The 15,780-nt window shown below is 45.6% G+C and overlaps 1 protein-coding gene across 1 annotated transcript in view; it reads left to right on the top strand.

Annotated features, from left to right (window-relative positions):
• The window catches only part of Lrig1 (leucine rich repeats and immunoglobulin like domains 1), a 100,460-nt gene that overhangs the window by 77,232 nt on the left and 7,448 nt on the right, over positions 1–15,780 (top strand). The window contains exons 8-12 of the mRNA XM_051203423.1: positions 1,429–1,572; positions 3,943–4,023; positions 7,250–7,321; positions 8,135–8,206; positions 10,857–11,020. Of these exons, the coding sequence (XP_051059380.1) occupies positions 1,429–1,572; positions 3,943–4,023; positions 7,250–7,321; positions 8,135–8,206; positions 10,857–11,020 (533 nt within the window). The remainder of the gene's footprint in view (positions 1–1,428; positions 1,573–3,942; positions 4,024–7,249; positions 7,322–8,134; positions 8,207–10,856; positions 11,021–15,780) is intronic.

Genomic DNA, 15,780 nt, shown 5'->3' with positions numbered 1-15,780 from the left:
CTACTCAGCCTCTCTGATGTCTTTTGACTTCACCAGGCATATGTAGAGACACTTGAACCTGATGCTGCCTTTCATAGCTTGTGTCTTCCTCTGGTCATCTCTATTCTTGATAATATCACCCTCAGTGTACATGTCTCTTATACTCCACACTTAATTGGAGTCCATAAGTTAGCTAGTCCCTATCTTTTGTAAAAGGCCGTAGGCCTGCCCCTTTCTTTGTATTCGTTGCACTTAGATTCTGTGTTAGTGTTCATTCTTTGGGTTTAGCGTCTTGCTACCCAGAAAAGCTGCTGTTGACCACTGCCTATGGTACTGAGTGGCTTTGACCAGCCCTTGACATGTGGTTTTTCTGTTGGAGGCTAGGAGTTTTGGGAAGGGAGAGTCCTTGTAGGTATTCAATCTAGTCCCCAAGTAAGGACAGTCCTCTGGAACACATCAGAAAGTGTTTTGAGCCCCTGGAATTGGGGACACATGGAAAGGCAAACCCTTGAGTTCCCCTTTCCTGCTTCTGCCTGGCAACGTGACATTGTCTCTTGTGCCATTTAAAGAAAGGGAATGTTCACTCAAGTGTACTGGACTAGTTCCATATTAGAAAGCCTTAGCCACATGTAGCATTGCTTTCCAGTATATTCTTGGCCTTCCTTTTAAGCCAAATGCTTTAATTGCAGGTGAGGATGATATTTTGGTCTCCTGCTATTGATAGACCCATGACTTATTTCTCTGAGAGAGAATAGTAGTGTTCACTGCTACCTTTAAATGCGCATTAATCTTCAATCAATTAATTTTGCTTCTTTTTGTACCAGTCAGTCCTGACTTAACTTTCCAACTGTAGATAGCTATTGTGTCACATAACCAATTCAGTGCTGTGTAGCACCTGCAGTAGAGCTGGGGATTCCAACACAGAGGCAAGATTCCTGTTGAGGCGTATAACAACCAGGCCTTCTGTGTCAAGGTCTTATATCTTGCTAAGAGAAGAGGTCTTGGTTTGGTTGTCCCAGGCAGTGGCTCACTATGCCCTCTGCTGGCAGGTACAGAGAGTGTAGCTGTGGCATCCTTGCTCAGTGAAGTACCCTTCCAGATTTCTGTTCACTGCCACGAGGGCTCTTTCATTGCCTGAACCAAGCCCAATGGAGGGGCTTGGAGCCTTGAGATTTGGGTTGTATGACAGGTGTCTAAAGTGTATGTAAGAAGTAGTTCTCAGTTGTGTGGCACTAGTCTCATGGCGTGCATAATCATTTAGTTATCGGACTAGATGAATGTTGACTGATGGGTTTCTTTTTGTGTGGCCACTTTTACTCCGGATTCCATTGGAATTGCTTAAGTATCCCCTTTCCAGTGAGGTCAGCCCAGTTGTGGCATGACTGCTCAAGAGAAGAGGGCATCCATATAGCTCATTGGTGACATTTGTCTTCCTCTTCTCTTCCTCAGGATTCTGTCCTTCAACAACCTCACACGGCTGGATGAGGAAAGTCTGGCTGAGTTGAGCAGCCTCAGTATCCTGCGCCTTAGCCACAATGCCATCAGCCACATTGCTGAGGGTGCCTTCAAGGGACTCAAGAGTCTGCGGGTCTTGTAAGGATTTTGCTTTTGAGGGTGACAGAATGAAGGGTACACAGGTGGGAGAGCAGGCAGCAAAGCCCCTACTTTGTTGAGATTCTTCTTGCTGGCTTCCAGTCAGAATTGGACCCAAAGCTGGTCTGCTATGGGAACATGGGCTCAAACTTTTATATCATTGACCAAAAAATAACCATTGAACAGAAAAATCTTTTCTTTCCCAGGATGGTGCCTATAGAGGGATGAGAACTCTTTAAACATTTCTATCATTAGTAATTCTCAGCACATTCAGCAGGTCAGGGTGGGCAGGTCTAGAAAAGTATGCCTGTATAGGATACCTGTAGCAGCGTCCAGACAGTCCTGTGCATCTCTTCTCCAGTCTTCTGGCTGTGACTTTTTTTTCCTGGAGCTGGGGACTGAACCTAGGGCCTTGAACTTGCTAAGCAAGTGCTCTGCCATTAAGCTAAATCCCCAACCCTGTCTGTGACTTCTTCCATATTTTTCTTTTTGAACAGGGAAGGTGGTCATTCTGTCCATTTACTTCTTAAGACAGGATATCTGTAGTTCAGGCTAGTCTCAACCTCTTATAACCAAGGCTAGCCTTGGACTTGTGGCTGTCTTTAAAGCCCTAAAGCACTAGAATTACAAGTATGTGAGCCTGATTGTAAATTTTGAGAATTTTTTTTCTCCTCTTGCTATAGATCAAACCCCGGGTCGTTGAGTGATAGGTGTGTTCTCTTTGCTGAGCCATATCCCCAGGCCTGGCTTCTATGTATTTCCTTCTCCAAGTCAGTTCCATGGTCACTTTCCTGTTACCTGAAGCTCTTCACTGGATCTAGACTCAAGAGAGAGTTAGAAATGGAGTCCTGTGTCCTTGCTTGGGCCTCATTAGGGAGTAAAAAAGAAAAAGTGAGAATGCCATGTCCTTTAACACGTCCAGTTGGGTGAGGCTGCTAGAAGATGCTAAGGGTGCTTTTCTGGGACTTTTCATGGAATTTTTGTTATAAACGTTAGGCAGATTCCTAGCAGCCCTGAACCTAAAACTCCCAGAAGGGCATGGGGCTCTCAACAGACAGGGGGAGCAGCTTCAGCAGCCTCCTTCTCCAGCACGGTCTCTACTGGAGAGTGTGCCTGTCATATGCTTGGAGGAAGGCCTCTGCACTTAACCCTGGAAGAGTGGGCTGTAGCAGTGAGTCACTGCTGGGGAGTATGACAGTTAGTGCCAAGTTATTCAAGCCGAGGTCAGTCTGTGAGCCCTTGAGAGGCCTGAACAGAAAGGCCAGAAACATTCAGGCTGAACTGGCCAGAAAGAGAGGGAGACTTTGGCAGGCAAGGCCTGGAGCAGGAAGATAGGCACACAAAGCCTGGGCCCTGCTGTACTCAATGTGAGGATGGGATGGCAGGGTGGGGCTCGTTGAAGGGGCGGTCCCTTACAGCAGCACATTCTCTTAGCTTCATACTGGAAAGTCAAGGTCACAGCGAACGTATTGCACTTGCGTCCCAGCTCCACTCCCAACTGGCAGTGACTTTCCAGCTTCCCTGAGCCAGGAGCTGCATCCCTTTCTGTTCTTGGTCATATCTGCAAGGATTCTAGAAAGGGATGTGCTGTGAAAATCTGGAAAGAACAAAATGTGAGAGTAGGGGTCTGGCTGACAGGTGTGGTGTGTCACTGGGCACTGTGACCTGCTCTTAGAGGCTGACAGGTGTGGTGTGTCACTGGGCACTGTGACCTGCTCTTAGAGGCTGAGGGAGGAAGTGGTAGTACTAACCTTATCCAGGCAGCCTGGAGCCGAGGAGTTGGCCTTATTTTTCCCTTCCTGGCAAGTGGGTCAAAAGACTGACTCAGCATCCAGATGTCTGCTCTGGCTCAGAGTCCAGTGCTGCATAGGCCTCATGAGGAGCAGGGTGCCGGCCCCAACTTACAGCCTGGCCTGAAGGAATACCAGGGCAGAGCCCAGTTCATGCCATCTCTTTCTTCCACATGCCTTCCTGTGTCCTGGTTGAGCCCAGAGAGAGGACTGTAGGAATAGAAGAGTAGGCAGGAACTGTTAGAAATGGTTCGAGCCAGAAGTCTACTTTGTGTAGGTGGGGGTGCAAAGCTGGCTTCTTCTGCTGCTGTCTCTACTATTTTCCCCCTGCAGCCAGCTAGAGTATTTGATGGGTGTGCTAGCTTTGCTGGAAGCAGAAGCAAGGCCACACTGCACAGTGTGCAAAAGGACTTTGTCTGGCCACACTTGTCATGGCAGTATATAATGTTGGGCCCTCTGAGGTGCACCTAGATGTGTTAGGCCTCTTGGTAAAAGCCTGGGTGGGGGCTGGTCTTCCTTCACAGTGAAGAACGAAGCCATAGCTCAAGAGGGAAGGTGAACTTGTCTTCTGTCTTCTCAGGGACCTGGACCATAATGAGATCTCAGGGACAATCGAAGATACCAGTGGTGCCTTCATGGGCCTCGACAACCTCAGCAAACTGTAAGTATTTCGGAGTGTGTAGTTCTGCAAGCTCTTGGAGTTGGAGGATGCACTCTTGCAGCTCCCCTGGACCTCTCTGTCCTGGGCCCACAGAGGACAGACAGCAGGGAACCTTCTGCCGTGTGCAGGGAAGAAGCTGAGGACCGGTGTGAGGGCTCCAGAGCCGCTCACAGGCCACTCTCAGTCTTAGTGTTTTCACAGGTGGTGCTTCTTAAGGCTGCTGGTTTTGGTGCCATTCACAGCCCATCTGAAGACACCTGAACGTTTTGTCCTCCGCACAGAAGGGTGTTGCTGTCTTCCTCAGTTTCTAGAAAATGTGTGAAATCTCTTTGAGTAACTTGATAGTTTTGAGGCACTTGTCAGTATCTTTGTTGTTAATTATAATCTCAAGTAAAAGCAGCCATTACCAAGAGCACTAGTAAGAATTCAATCTGGGGAACTTTTGCCCTGCCCTAGAATTTGCCAGTTGCTGTGGTAGGCTGTGAGGTTGCTGATGATCTCACGAGGGCAGGCTCCATTATGCAACCTTTGGAGCTCAGGAGAGACAAGTGAATGGCTGAGCCCAAGGCCTGGTAGGTAGCAGGTTCTGCTTTGTATATCTGAATATGGAACTGGTGTACTCATTCCCTTGCCCAAGCTTCAGAATGGCTCTGGAGTTCTGATGCTGAGGGCCTGCCCACAGCCAGCTTGTGAGAGAGTGGGCATTTCTGGGCCTCACAGGAGAAGTGCTCTAGTGACTTGTGTAGGAGAAACAGTACAGCGCTGCACCCCAGCTCCAGTTCCACCTCTGGCTTTGCTCAGCAGGGAAGAGGGTGTTCTATGTAGGGTATACATGATGAAACCATGTGGAGTGTACTCAAGTGGGACCTCGGCCTTCTGCCTAGGTGGGCACTCCACATTAGGAGAAAGGCTTGTCCATACCATGGCTCCTTCCAAGAACAAGAGTACAAGGCCTACCATGACACGTTCCTTCAACCTGCACATACCATAGTACCTTTGTGGTTGCTTTAGCCAGCACTGAAATGGCCTTTGCGAGCCTTTGACTGGGCTGGCCAGATGTGTAAGAAGGTTTAAAAAGTGACATTCGAGGTCACTAGTCTGATCCTAACTGGGGAGGTCAGACTAGCCATCTCTTCCTTGGAGCATCCTTCCAGTCCAGGGATCCATTAGCATCTGCTAGCTTGAGAGCCCAGCCCCACAGTACCCCCAGATGTCTGCTGAGAGGTCAGGGTGTATTTCAGCCTATATCAGCAGAGTGATTGGCACTGTGTAATTGAGAATTTGTTTTATTGCTGTTGTCACCATTAGAAATAACAGCTGCTTTCACCGTAAAAGAGGTCAACGTGACTAATATTTAATGGATGAAATAAGGCACAGCATTTTCCTAGATCTAGTTTATGAGAGATTTCACTAAACAGCTCAGTTTGTTTTTACTAGGACCTGGAGCACATGGTACCCTGGCTTGTGGGGATCTGAGTAAGTGCAGGGATTGGCAGTCTCACAGTCACATTTGGGGTTCAGGCCCCATGAGCTGTTAATTGCTGCTAGTTTTGTGGCTAAGGAGCCAGAGTGAACATGGTCACTGGGTTTCTGGGCGTTTGATTTATTTATAGTAAGAAGTCCAGATCAAGAGTTGTGGAAGTGCTTTCAGTATGAGATTGTTTTCGTGTTCACACAGATTGCCCGTGAGAGAAGGAAAAGGTACAGGGGTCATTGTCTGTTTGCCCTTCATCCTATAAAGCTTTGTCTAAAGGCTGAACTGCCTCTGGAGCCCCCGGGGGAGGAATCTATCTCTAATGAAGACTTGTGGTGTGGTTTGGTGATGCCCTTGGGGGCAGGTGGCTCTTGGCACCTTTGTGTTCATTGAACTGTTTGAGTCTGTTCTGGCATGTAAGCCATTGGTCCTGTAGGCCAGCCCTGTTTTTGCCCCATACTGTCCCTTCTGAGCCTTAAGTTCAGGGCCACACAGTGGGTGATGGCTAGGCCATGATGCAGTTTGGGTTTTGCAGGCATCACATCACCATTCATTAGTTTCCAGTGGCAGGTTGTTACTGGTGCTCCCTTGTGGAGGCCAGTCTCAGTCTTAAGTAGGTGGAGGATGGCCAACTTCTAGTCCAGATCGTATCCTTTCCTGGTTCTTGCTAGGATCTTCAACAAGAAATACCTCTCTCTTGGGAAGAGTTGAGCTTTGTCCAGGGCCTTGTTCCTCTGTCCACGTATACACTGCTGTCTGGCCTTGCGGGTTGTGACATTTCCTAGGTATAAAAATCCTGAAGACATTAACATTGAATGGGCAGAGCGAATAACAAGCATCACTTCAATTGTCCTCTCTGATATTAGAGTCCTCAATAACAAAGGAAGGAACTTTGCATGTAATTGTCCAGTGCACTCTAGGGTCTCCCTTAGGTGGGAGCTCTGAGCTCCATACCCAGTAAGAGGAACACCCTGTGTATATTAACTGAATACTTACTGTCAAGGCCAGGGTTAGAGCTGCACAAGCCCTGCCCTGTGCTCAGAAACCCAAGGGTATGGACTTTATTTACCTGGAAAGTTGACTGTGACACCCCTAACTACCTGGGGTTTAATGAACTTCAAGTCTACTACAGTTAAATTCTGGGGCTCTTGTTCAAGAAGCCAGAGTACAAGCCGTCTTCTCCAGGCCCTAAGGGCAAGGATAAAGCACATGACAGCTGCATCCTGGCCACTATAGTACATAACAGATGCAAAGAGCTATGGGGTCATCTGGATGGATGCCCATCTTCCTGTTCTCTTCTGGTTGCTTGGGACCCTTTATGCCCACAATGCAGTGCATGCAGATTTTAGTACTAGTTTACACTGCCTTCTGACTCTACATCTCTCACTAAAACAGTAACCAGCCTGTTTTTCCTTAACAAACTTCCTACCCCCTTGGGTGGTCCTAGGACAGACAGCCTGGCCTGGTCATGGTGATTTTCACTTGACACTACAAGGGGTCTCTTGAGACTGAGTGGAACATGCAATTCCAGCCTATCATCAGCATGAAATTGTAGTAACGCTAGAGGTATTTTATTTTAGAGTGGATGGCCTGTGTACTGCAGCCTTATGTAATCCCTTCACAGGTCAGCATTGCATCCGTCTCTCTCAGACACTGGTCAGGTAGCACTGCCCTAATGGTGTGTTTTCTTTTTCTAATGCTCCTTGGTCCCTACTCCTGCCTACTCTGGGCCTGGATGTTTGGAAACTACAGAACTCTGTTTGGAAACAAGATCAAATCTGTGGCTAAGAGAGCATTCTCAGGGCTGGAAGGCCTGGAACACCTGTAAGTATCATGCCAGACCCTGCCCACCCCACAGGCCTGCCAAACATGGCTGCTGGGGAAGTCTGCTGGCAATTTAATCACTTCTTTGTAAACCAAGAAACAGTCTGTTTGGAAACACCATCTGTTCCCTTCTCATTATAAGTCAGCTTCAACTTTGGCCTTTATTTTCCCTATGCCAGGAACGCTCCTAGAGCATGTAGTCTGCTGGTGTGCTCCTAATTAACGCAATTGGTATTTGAACAAATACCTCCCTCCCACCTGCTGGACTACATCACCCTGCATCAGACTCCTTGAAGGGTCCCTGAGCTCTTGCTGCTTTGATAAGGATACATTATCCTGGCAAAGCCAGTCAACACCTGTCCCCTTTAGCAGCTCAGCCATTCCTAGCACATGCTGGGAGTTTTCCTACTGGGATGCTTGCCTCAGGGACCTTGGAAGGAAGTAGGCAGCACTAGTCCTGAGATGTTCATACTGTTGTTGGGAGTTGATGCCTCTATTGCCTGGCTCTTAGTTTTAGTCTCTGAATCAAGGTCATCCTTTATTCTGCTGAGCAAAAATTTTTTTTCTCAGCTTTCCACCTAGCTTCAAGGCTACTCTTATGGTTGGCTTGGTCCCCAAGTCATCATATGTGCTTGCATAAACATGAGAACTGAGAAGCACTCCTAACAGATCTGGCACATGGGGTATGGGCAGCTCTTGTGGGGGTTACCTGTGAACCAGGGCTGGCCTGGAAAATCCTTGAGTGTCCTTCCTTGCCACACACTTGACAGGTGCCCACAGTTCCTATACACCAATGTTTGTGTTCTATTTCAGGAACCTTGGAGAGAATGCAATCAGGTCTGTCCAGTTTGATGCCTTTGCAAAGATGAAGAATCTTAAAGAGCTGTGAGTACCTGGGAATCCATGCCCTCGTTGACATGAGTGGAGACTGAGAATAAGCAAGCCCTAAAGTTGCATTGTGTTCACTCTGTGTAATAGCTCTGGTCATTTACAGATTAGATCTAAGTTGTCTTTAAAAGAAACATGCCTCGTGGGGCCTAACTCTGGATAGGGGTGGCAAGTCTTTTGCTGAAATGCTGACATAGTAAACATTTTGGACTTTTTTGGGTCATAGGGGCTGGGTCATGACTATTCAGATGTGTTATTACAGCAGACAGCAGCAATAATACACAGACAAATGGGTGCAGCTGTGTCCTGCTAAAGGCACACCAGCAGGAACATCTAGTGGCCTGAAGGCCAGAGTCTGTCTACTAAATGCTGTTCTGATATGTAAAGAGAAAATCTCTTCTATAAAATGGATCGTCATCTTTTAAAGTATATCAGTTTTGTCTTTTAGGTTAGAATTTATATTTGAGATGGGTTTCCTGAAGGAGTTTGTTGGAATATGAGCAAGATGGCTATGGCCTAATTCTGGAGGCTCAGCCTTGGTCTGGTTTCCCTTCAACTGCCAATGTTCTCAAACCATGGCTGGCCCTGGGCCCAGTCCTGTGATTGGAGAAAGAGGTTCACTTTGGTCATTTTCTTCTCCATCAGATCACAGCAGGTTATTCTGTGCCCTTAGTCAGCCTTTGGGTAGATTTCACAAGCAATGATTAGAAACATGCTTTGAGTTGGAGCCCTGAAAATGCACTATGTAAGCCAGTGAAGAACTGGACTGATTGAAGGCATGAGCTGTGGAAAACACTGCCTATTAGTGGTGGCAGAGAAGTTTTGCCTGAGTGACAAAATGACTGGAACCTGTAGGGCCTGGGGAAGCTCATGGTCCCACCATCCAATCTGTCTCGCCTTCACCTCTAACTATGGATGCCATGGTGGGCCAGGAGCCTAGTGTTCCCACTGGTGCCTGACTCCAATCACTCCTGTGTTTTCTGGCCCTCCAACTCATGGCTTATGCAGACCTTCCCATTCCTGGTGACCAAGGTTTTTCTGGGTCTAGCCTGGCCTCTACCCTGGCACAGGCTTCACTAAAGACCATAGCGCTGAGCCCAGCAGATGTACTGAATGTGGTCCCAAACCTGATTCTTTAATAAACTTACATATATCCCTGTCCTGTCTCCCAGCAACAGCCTAGCCTGTCTCTAGGCCTTTTCCTATCTATTGTACTCTACCACACCCAAGTATCTTTTTGATAGTCAGAAGTTCCCTCTGGTCCTTCACCTGGCCTGACACAGCCAGACCACTACCACATAGGGCTCATTCCTGTGACTCTTGCCTCCTTGTGGGTCACTTTATCATGGGTAGTGCTGATGGACTTCTGCCATTACAGTAGCTCCTTAGCAGGACAGCCCTCAGATATCTCTCAGCAGAATGCCTGCCCATCAAATGAAAATGTTAAACATCATTCTGGTACTGTTGTCCAAGAGGGACCAGCATCCCTATTTTAATGCTTTGAGATAAATGAGTTGAGTCTTTGGAAAAATATTTCCTCAAGTGAACTGGAGAGGCTGAAGGAAGACTTTACTCTATGTGGTCACCCATGGGATGTATTTATTCCTCCTTGCTATTTACTAGTCCATCAGACATCAGGAAAGAGACAGAAAACAGGAAACTAGTTCATTTGTTGGTGTAAGAATAAGATATGCTTGGGGCTGCCCCCTTTGTCACCATGTACCCACCAGGCAGTTCATGCTGGGAAGCCCACACATTTACTGTCTTCTGGTCCTTGGCTGTGGGCTAGTGTCACTCTTTAACTCAAGACTCCAGGTCTTTGAGGATCCAGGCAGCTAGACTCTGGGTGACTTATCTGAATGACTCTTGGAGAAGGAATGTCCGCTCAGATGGCCATTCTGATTTCTGTGTTTGGAAGTATAACACCAGTTGCTTGAAAATGAAAACGTTCTCTGTTTTGGTTGGAGCCTCACAAAACCAAACTTGAGTGGTCTCATGACTGCTGGGCAGCAGCAGTTAACTTCCAAGCACTGTGCTAGAGGTGGATCCAAATTTTTGCCCTCCCCAGCAATACTGGTGTTATGGTAAACTCTGGCAAGAAGGTGTGCTGGTGAGGCTTGAGTTTGAAGTTAGAAACATTTACAGTTTTTCCAAATAAAAAGATAACAGCCACACAGGAAAAGATTTCTTAGGGTTTGTTGCAGAATTTAAAGTCTTCTTCAGTTTGGACATTCAACACAGCTTATCAGAAATGTGGTGAGCCACTGGTGGGCAGTGTGCTCTTCCCATGCGGGATTCATCTATGTTCACAGCAGGTTAGAAGGCATCCCCAGGGCGACAGGAGCTTTGGCCCTCCTAGGACAGAGGTAAACTCACAAGGTGCTGCTGTGGTCTTCGAAGAAGCATTCTTGGTATCTCCTGGGGGCTTGTTAGACATCTTGAATTCTGCCCTTACTCCATTTGAATCTGCAGGGATGTTGCATGAGCTGTTCCCAGTCACTGGAGGAACCATGAGGAAAAACATTCCCTTTGTAGCTTGATGTCCTGACTTCTAAGCTGATTGGTTACAGTATTTTGCTCTTTGTGTAAGGGAGCCCCCTTCCTTAATGGGCACATGGTAAGTGTCCACCTCTTGTTTCTCTTTCAGCCACATCAGCAGTGAGAGCTTTCTGTGTGACTGCCAGCTCAAGTGGCTGCCCCCATGGCTAATGGGCAGGATGCTACAGGCATTTGTGACAGCCACCTGTGCCCATCCAGAGTCACTGAAGGGCCAAAGCATTTTCTCAGTGCTGCCAGACAGTTTTGTATGTGGTAAGATTATCTTTGAGATTTTATTTTTTATTTGTTTGGTGGATGAAGAAGGGCAGAGAGGTCAGAAGGAACTTCTCATTATGAGACTCGTTCCTATGATGCTAGTTAATGTGGTCCATGGTTACAGATTAGCTGCTGGGTACAGTTTCTTTCCCACGGAAACCACATGTATTTACTGTATGGTGCCTCATTATGTGGTTCTTGGAGTGCATGTATTTAATTACAAGGGAGTAGGTTCAGCTACAAATCTAAATAATCAGTTACAGGGAGATCTAGTCTTTTCAGAAGAGTCCCGGTGCCTGGGTTTGGCTGTGAATTTACACAGTGCGTGAGGATGGGGTTTCAACGTGTATTTCTTTCCAGCCCTTGGAATGAGAGGTTAAACACAGGAAGAATGGGTCTCAGGAGAATAGCCACTACAGTAAAAATAATTCCTCGATGTTGACTTGCACTCTTGCTGTTTGTCCAAACCACTGCAATGTGCACTGCTGAGATTCTTTCTTCCTTCAGATTGCTGGGACATAGCAAGGGTGGTCAGGATTCAAGTTTAGTTACAAAGATCACAGAAAATGCAGAACAGCCGAAACACCACACACACACACACACACACACACACACACACACACACACACACACACAGAGAGAGAGAGAGAGAGGGGGGGGCAGCAGGTACCCCAGCAGGACCAACATAGCTGTATAGCCAAGAAGATGGACTCCAAGAATTAGAAGTGTCTGGGTTGCTTTGAGCAGAAGTGGGGTGTATGGCCCTCTTGTCATCGGTTCCCCGGTTCCCTCTGGCCTTTCTGGCCTTCAGGATCCCTTCCTGGACAGGGAGTGCTACTTATGACCCCATCTAGCAGCATGGGTGTCCCAAGCCACTTGTCCAATCTCTTTTCTTTTTAATTATGCATGTCCTCTTTTCTATTCATCCAGTACCTCCCACCACATTGGTTCCTAGAGCAGGTTTGCTCACTTCTCACAGTGCTCTGACTCCCAGGGTTGTGCAGAGAACATCCTAGTCACAGAAAAGCAGGCTCTCCTACAAGGCCAGTGCTAATTGAGTCCATGGCCATTAACTTGTTTGGGCTTCCTCTGTCTGTCCTACTGGAGGGCAGTCTTCCATTTGCATGCACTCATGAGACTTTGGGCAGGCTATACCTGATCCCTAGCTGGTGGCCTTGCCACACTTGGCATCACAGCAGTCCCCTCATAACTATCCATGAGAATCACGAGAATCCTTGGTAGGAAATCAGAGGTTCAAACTCTCTAGATGTCTCCCACTTGTACTTCTAAGAAACAGAAATAGCCACCTTACACATTCTAGGAAGTTAGCATGAAGTTAGGTGAGTGCAAGTGCAGATGAGATGGAGAGGTCCCACCCTTTCGGTGCTGCACAGGGAGCATCACAGTATAAACAGTACACTATGAGCTATTGGGCCCACTCTTTTGATACATCTAAGGGGATGGGAACAGCTCTGACCAAGTGCTCACTTGTGTTCCTCATAACAGTCTAAGCTACCCATGCTTAGACAATAGGTGGGGTAGCTGTCCCATGGGACATGAGGTGAGTTAGTCCATCTCACATGGATGGATTTTGACAATGATCAGCTAAGTGACTGAAGTCACATAGCATGCCTAGACTAAGGGAAATCTGTTGAGCTAGGAAGAGTACATTATCAGTTCCTTTGGGTGGGGAGCAATGGAAGATGGAAAGGGAAGAGCTAAAAAGACAGCCTTCTCTGTGGTGATAAAACTGTTTAAGACTGATACTTTAAAAAAAAAAAAAAAAAGACCCAGTGAATTATTTAATTAAGAATATACCTTACTGTAAAAATGTACTTTGTTAAAGTGGCTTTAGACTAATCTAAATTAATGCCATTATTATTGCTCATTTTACATTTTATCACCTCTAAAAGATTCCCACTCCCATGCTGTTAAGCTGCCCCTGTTGTCATGAGTCTATCCCCAGATCCTTTGAAGGCACGGGTCCAGTTGTATATGGGATCAGTCTGTTCTAGACAGCTGACATAAATAGGACTATACAAAAATTTAGCTTGCTCCTTCGACAAGTTGTAACTGAGTTCTCAGTTCTGTGTTGATGGTGCTGGAGTTTAAATTCAGGACATCAGGCATGCTCTGCAAGCATTCTAGCACTTAGCTACATCCTAGTGTGGAATTCCTTTACATTTACTCATTTAGTGGCACTATGGTCTCCAGTTTATAGATATACAATTTATCTGTTCATCAGATGTCGGGCATTAGGGTGTGTATATGCTTTGGATCTCTTGAATAATGTGCTGCACACAGTCAGGTTTTTCTGTATGTTTTCTTGGGTTTATACATACCTAGAATAGAATTGCTGAAATTGTTTTCCCAAGGGGGCTTCATGACTCCACATACCCACTGACAATGTATGGAGATGCTAATTTCCATAGTGACATTTGTTTTCATTACAACTTAGTTGCAGTAGGAGCAAACTGTCACATGCTTACTGGATGAATGTGTGTCTTCTTTGGCAAGCTAGTCATTCAAATAATTTGTCCATGTCATGTCTTTCTGCTCTTTAGCTGTAAATGCTTTTTTTATATTTGAGGCTCTAATCATGGTTTGCCAATATGTTCTCCTACTCTGTGAGGGTTTTTTTTTTTTTTTTTTTTTTTTTTTTTTTTATCATTTTGTTGACAACTGCAGTGCAGAAAACAGTTCTCTAGAGCCTCGGTTCTCCACTCTCTGTTGTTCGTGTTGCCAGTGTCATTTTCAAGAACTGATGACTCACACAAGGTCTTGACACCCTATTCCTCTGCTTATAGAACTTTAGCGACTCCTTCCTTATTTTGTCAGGATTATTTTGGCTATTATGGGTCCCTTGCCATTTCTCTATAAGATATTAATTTATAAATTTCTTTAATAAAAGAAACTAGGATTTTACTGACTCTAGATTAACCTGGGGAGCATGGCCATCCTAACTGCATTGTCTTTCTGATGCATAAACGTGGTGGTCTCACTTCTCAACTTTCCATTTATTTACTTGTTTTTCCTTATTCTTTGTGTAGGTTTTATAGTTTTCAGGGTAAAAATGTTACTCTTTACATAGAAAGATGCAGTTGAATGTGATAGAAACTGGAATGCTGTGTATGTAAATAAGTTTTATAATGATTTTATATCTCACAATTGTGCTGATAAAATATATTCAGGTTTGTTTTTGTTTTGTTTGTAGACTTTGTATTGTATGCATGGGTGTGGAGGCCAGAGGTCAACTTGGATGTCATCCTCAGGACCTCTCCACCTTGTGTTTTGTGAGATCAATCTGTCATTGGGAACTAGGGCTTGGCTTACCAGTTGCACTAGGGTAACTGGCCTATGTTGATTTTTATACTTACTTGTATAAATTCTTTTACAGTGTTTGGATTTGTTTGTTGTTTGCTATTTGGATCTAGCCTGAAAGACTCGCCCAGAATTTTCTACTGCAGATTGCCTTTTTTTTAAATATCTGGAAATGTTTAAATTACTTCCTCAAATTTGGAAGGTATTTTTGCTAGATAAGGAGATTTAGTTGGTATTTTTGATGAGCAGTAAGCTGCTTGTATTTTGGAGGATCTTTCTAATGTAATGAGTTTCTCTGGGCCATTTTGTCCTTTAACAGGTTAAGCACGGTGCATACAGAGTCCAGTGTACTCTATATGTAGGCCACTGAACCTGGAGTGCATCCTTTCCATCAGATTTACTATGCTTGGGCCATTTCTCTTAAAACTTTTTCTTTTTGTCATGGTGGTCACCAGTTAATTGTCACATTGCTGTGCCTCTCAATGCTGTGGCATAGGCCTCTGCTGTCTATTCAGTTTTCTGTTTGTTTTTCTTGCAGTAGATAATCCCCATGGATCCATCTTCAAGTTTATCCTCTTCCACCAACTCAGATCTGCTATCGAGCCACTCAGAGACTTCATAAAATTTCACTTATTCTACTTCAAAACCAGATTCAGTTCATTTTTATAATGTGTCTCTTCTTTGTTAAGGTATTCGTGGTCTTTATCATGTATGTATGGTTCCTTTAGTTCTTCTTTTCATAGTAAGATACAAAAAGTTCAGGATCTAGGATTCTTCAGACAGTTTCTCCTGACTGCTATTTTCTTGTCTGTATATTTCCTATGTTGATTGTTGAAAAATGGGCAACAAAAATAAAACAATATGTTCAATGTGGGAATCAGATTCTCTGCATGCTCTCTTACTGGGCTGGTTGCTGCTGTTTATTTCCTGTTTGTTTAGGGATGTCTCTTGGGCCCATGCCATAAAGCCTGCTGTGCACAGCCTCTTGGGTTTCTTGCTTGGTTATTTTAGTTATTAGCTAACAACTGGACACAAACATCCTTACTGAGTTTCCTATTCCCTCCCTGGGATCCCTGTAGGTGTTGGGTTTTGTCATCATTTTCTGTTTGTGCAGGTCCTTCAGCCCAGTCACAGGAAAGAAATGAGAAACCCTTCAAGCCTCTGCTGGGTGTTTGCATCCTAAATTCTCAAGTCTATTGGAGTCTTTATTGCCCATTACTGGTGTCTTCTTCACCTGATTCCCTTTGAGAGTTGCTTTTCCAGCTGCCTGAATGCTAGGGCTGGGGTGGTCATCAGTTCATGAGTTGGTCATCATAGGGCTTCTTCTGCCTTGCATACTCCTGCAGGCTCACAGAGTTCCCAGCTGCTCCAGTGAGTGTTCTCTGAGGAACTGTTGAGGGAGCTGGCCCTTACTGGTTGCTAGCTTCTGGGTTTCA

Source organism: Phodopus roborovskii, unplaced genomic scaffold, assembly GCF_943737965.1.
Source record: "Phodopus roborovskii unplaced genomic scaffold, PHOROB, whole genome shotgun sequence".
NCBI lineage: Eukaryota > Metazoa > Chordata > Mammalia > Rodentia > Cricetidae > Phodopus > Phodopus roborovskii.
This window is presented reverse-complemented; position numbering and strand designations above follow the sequence as displayed.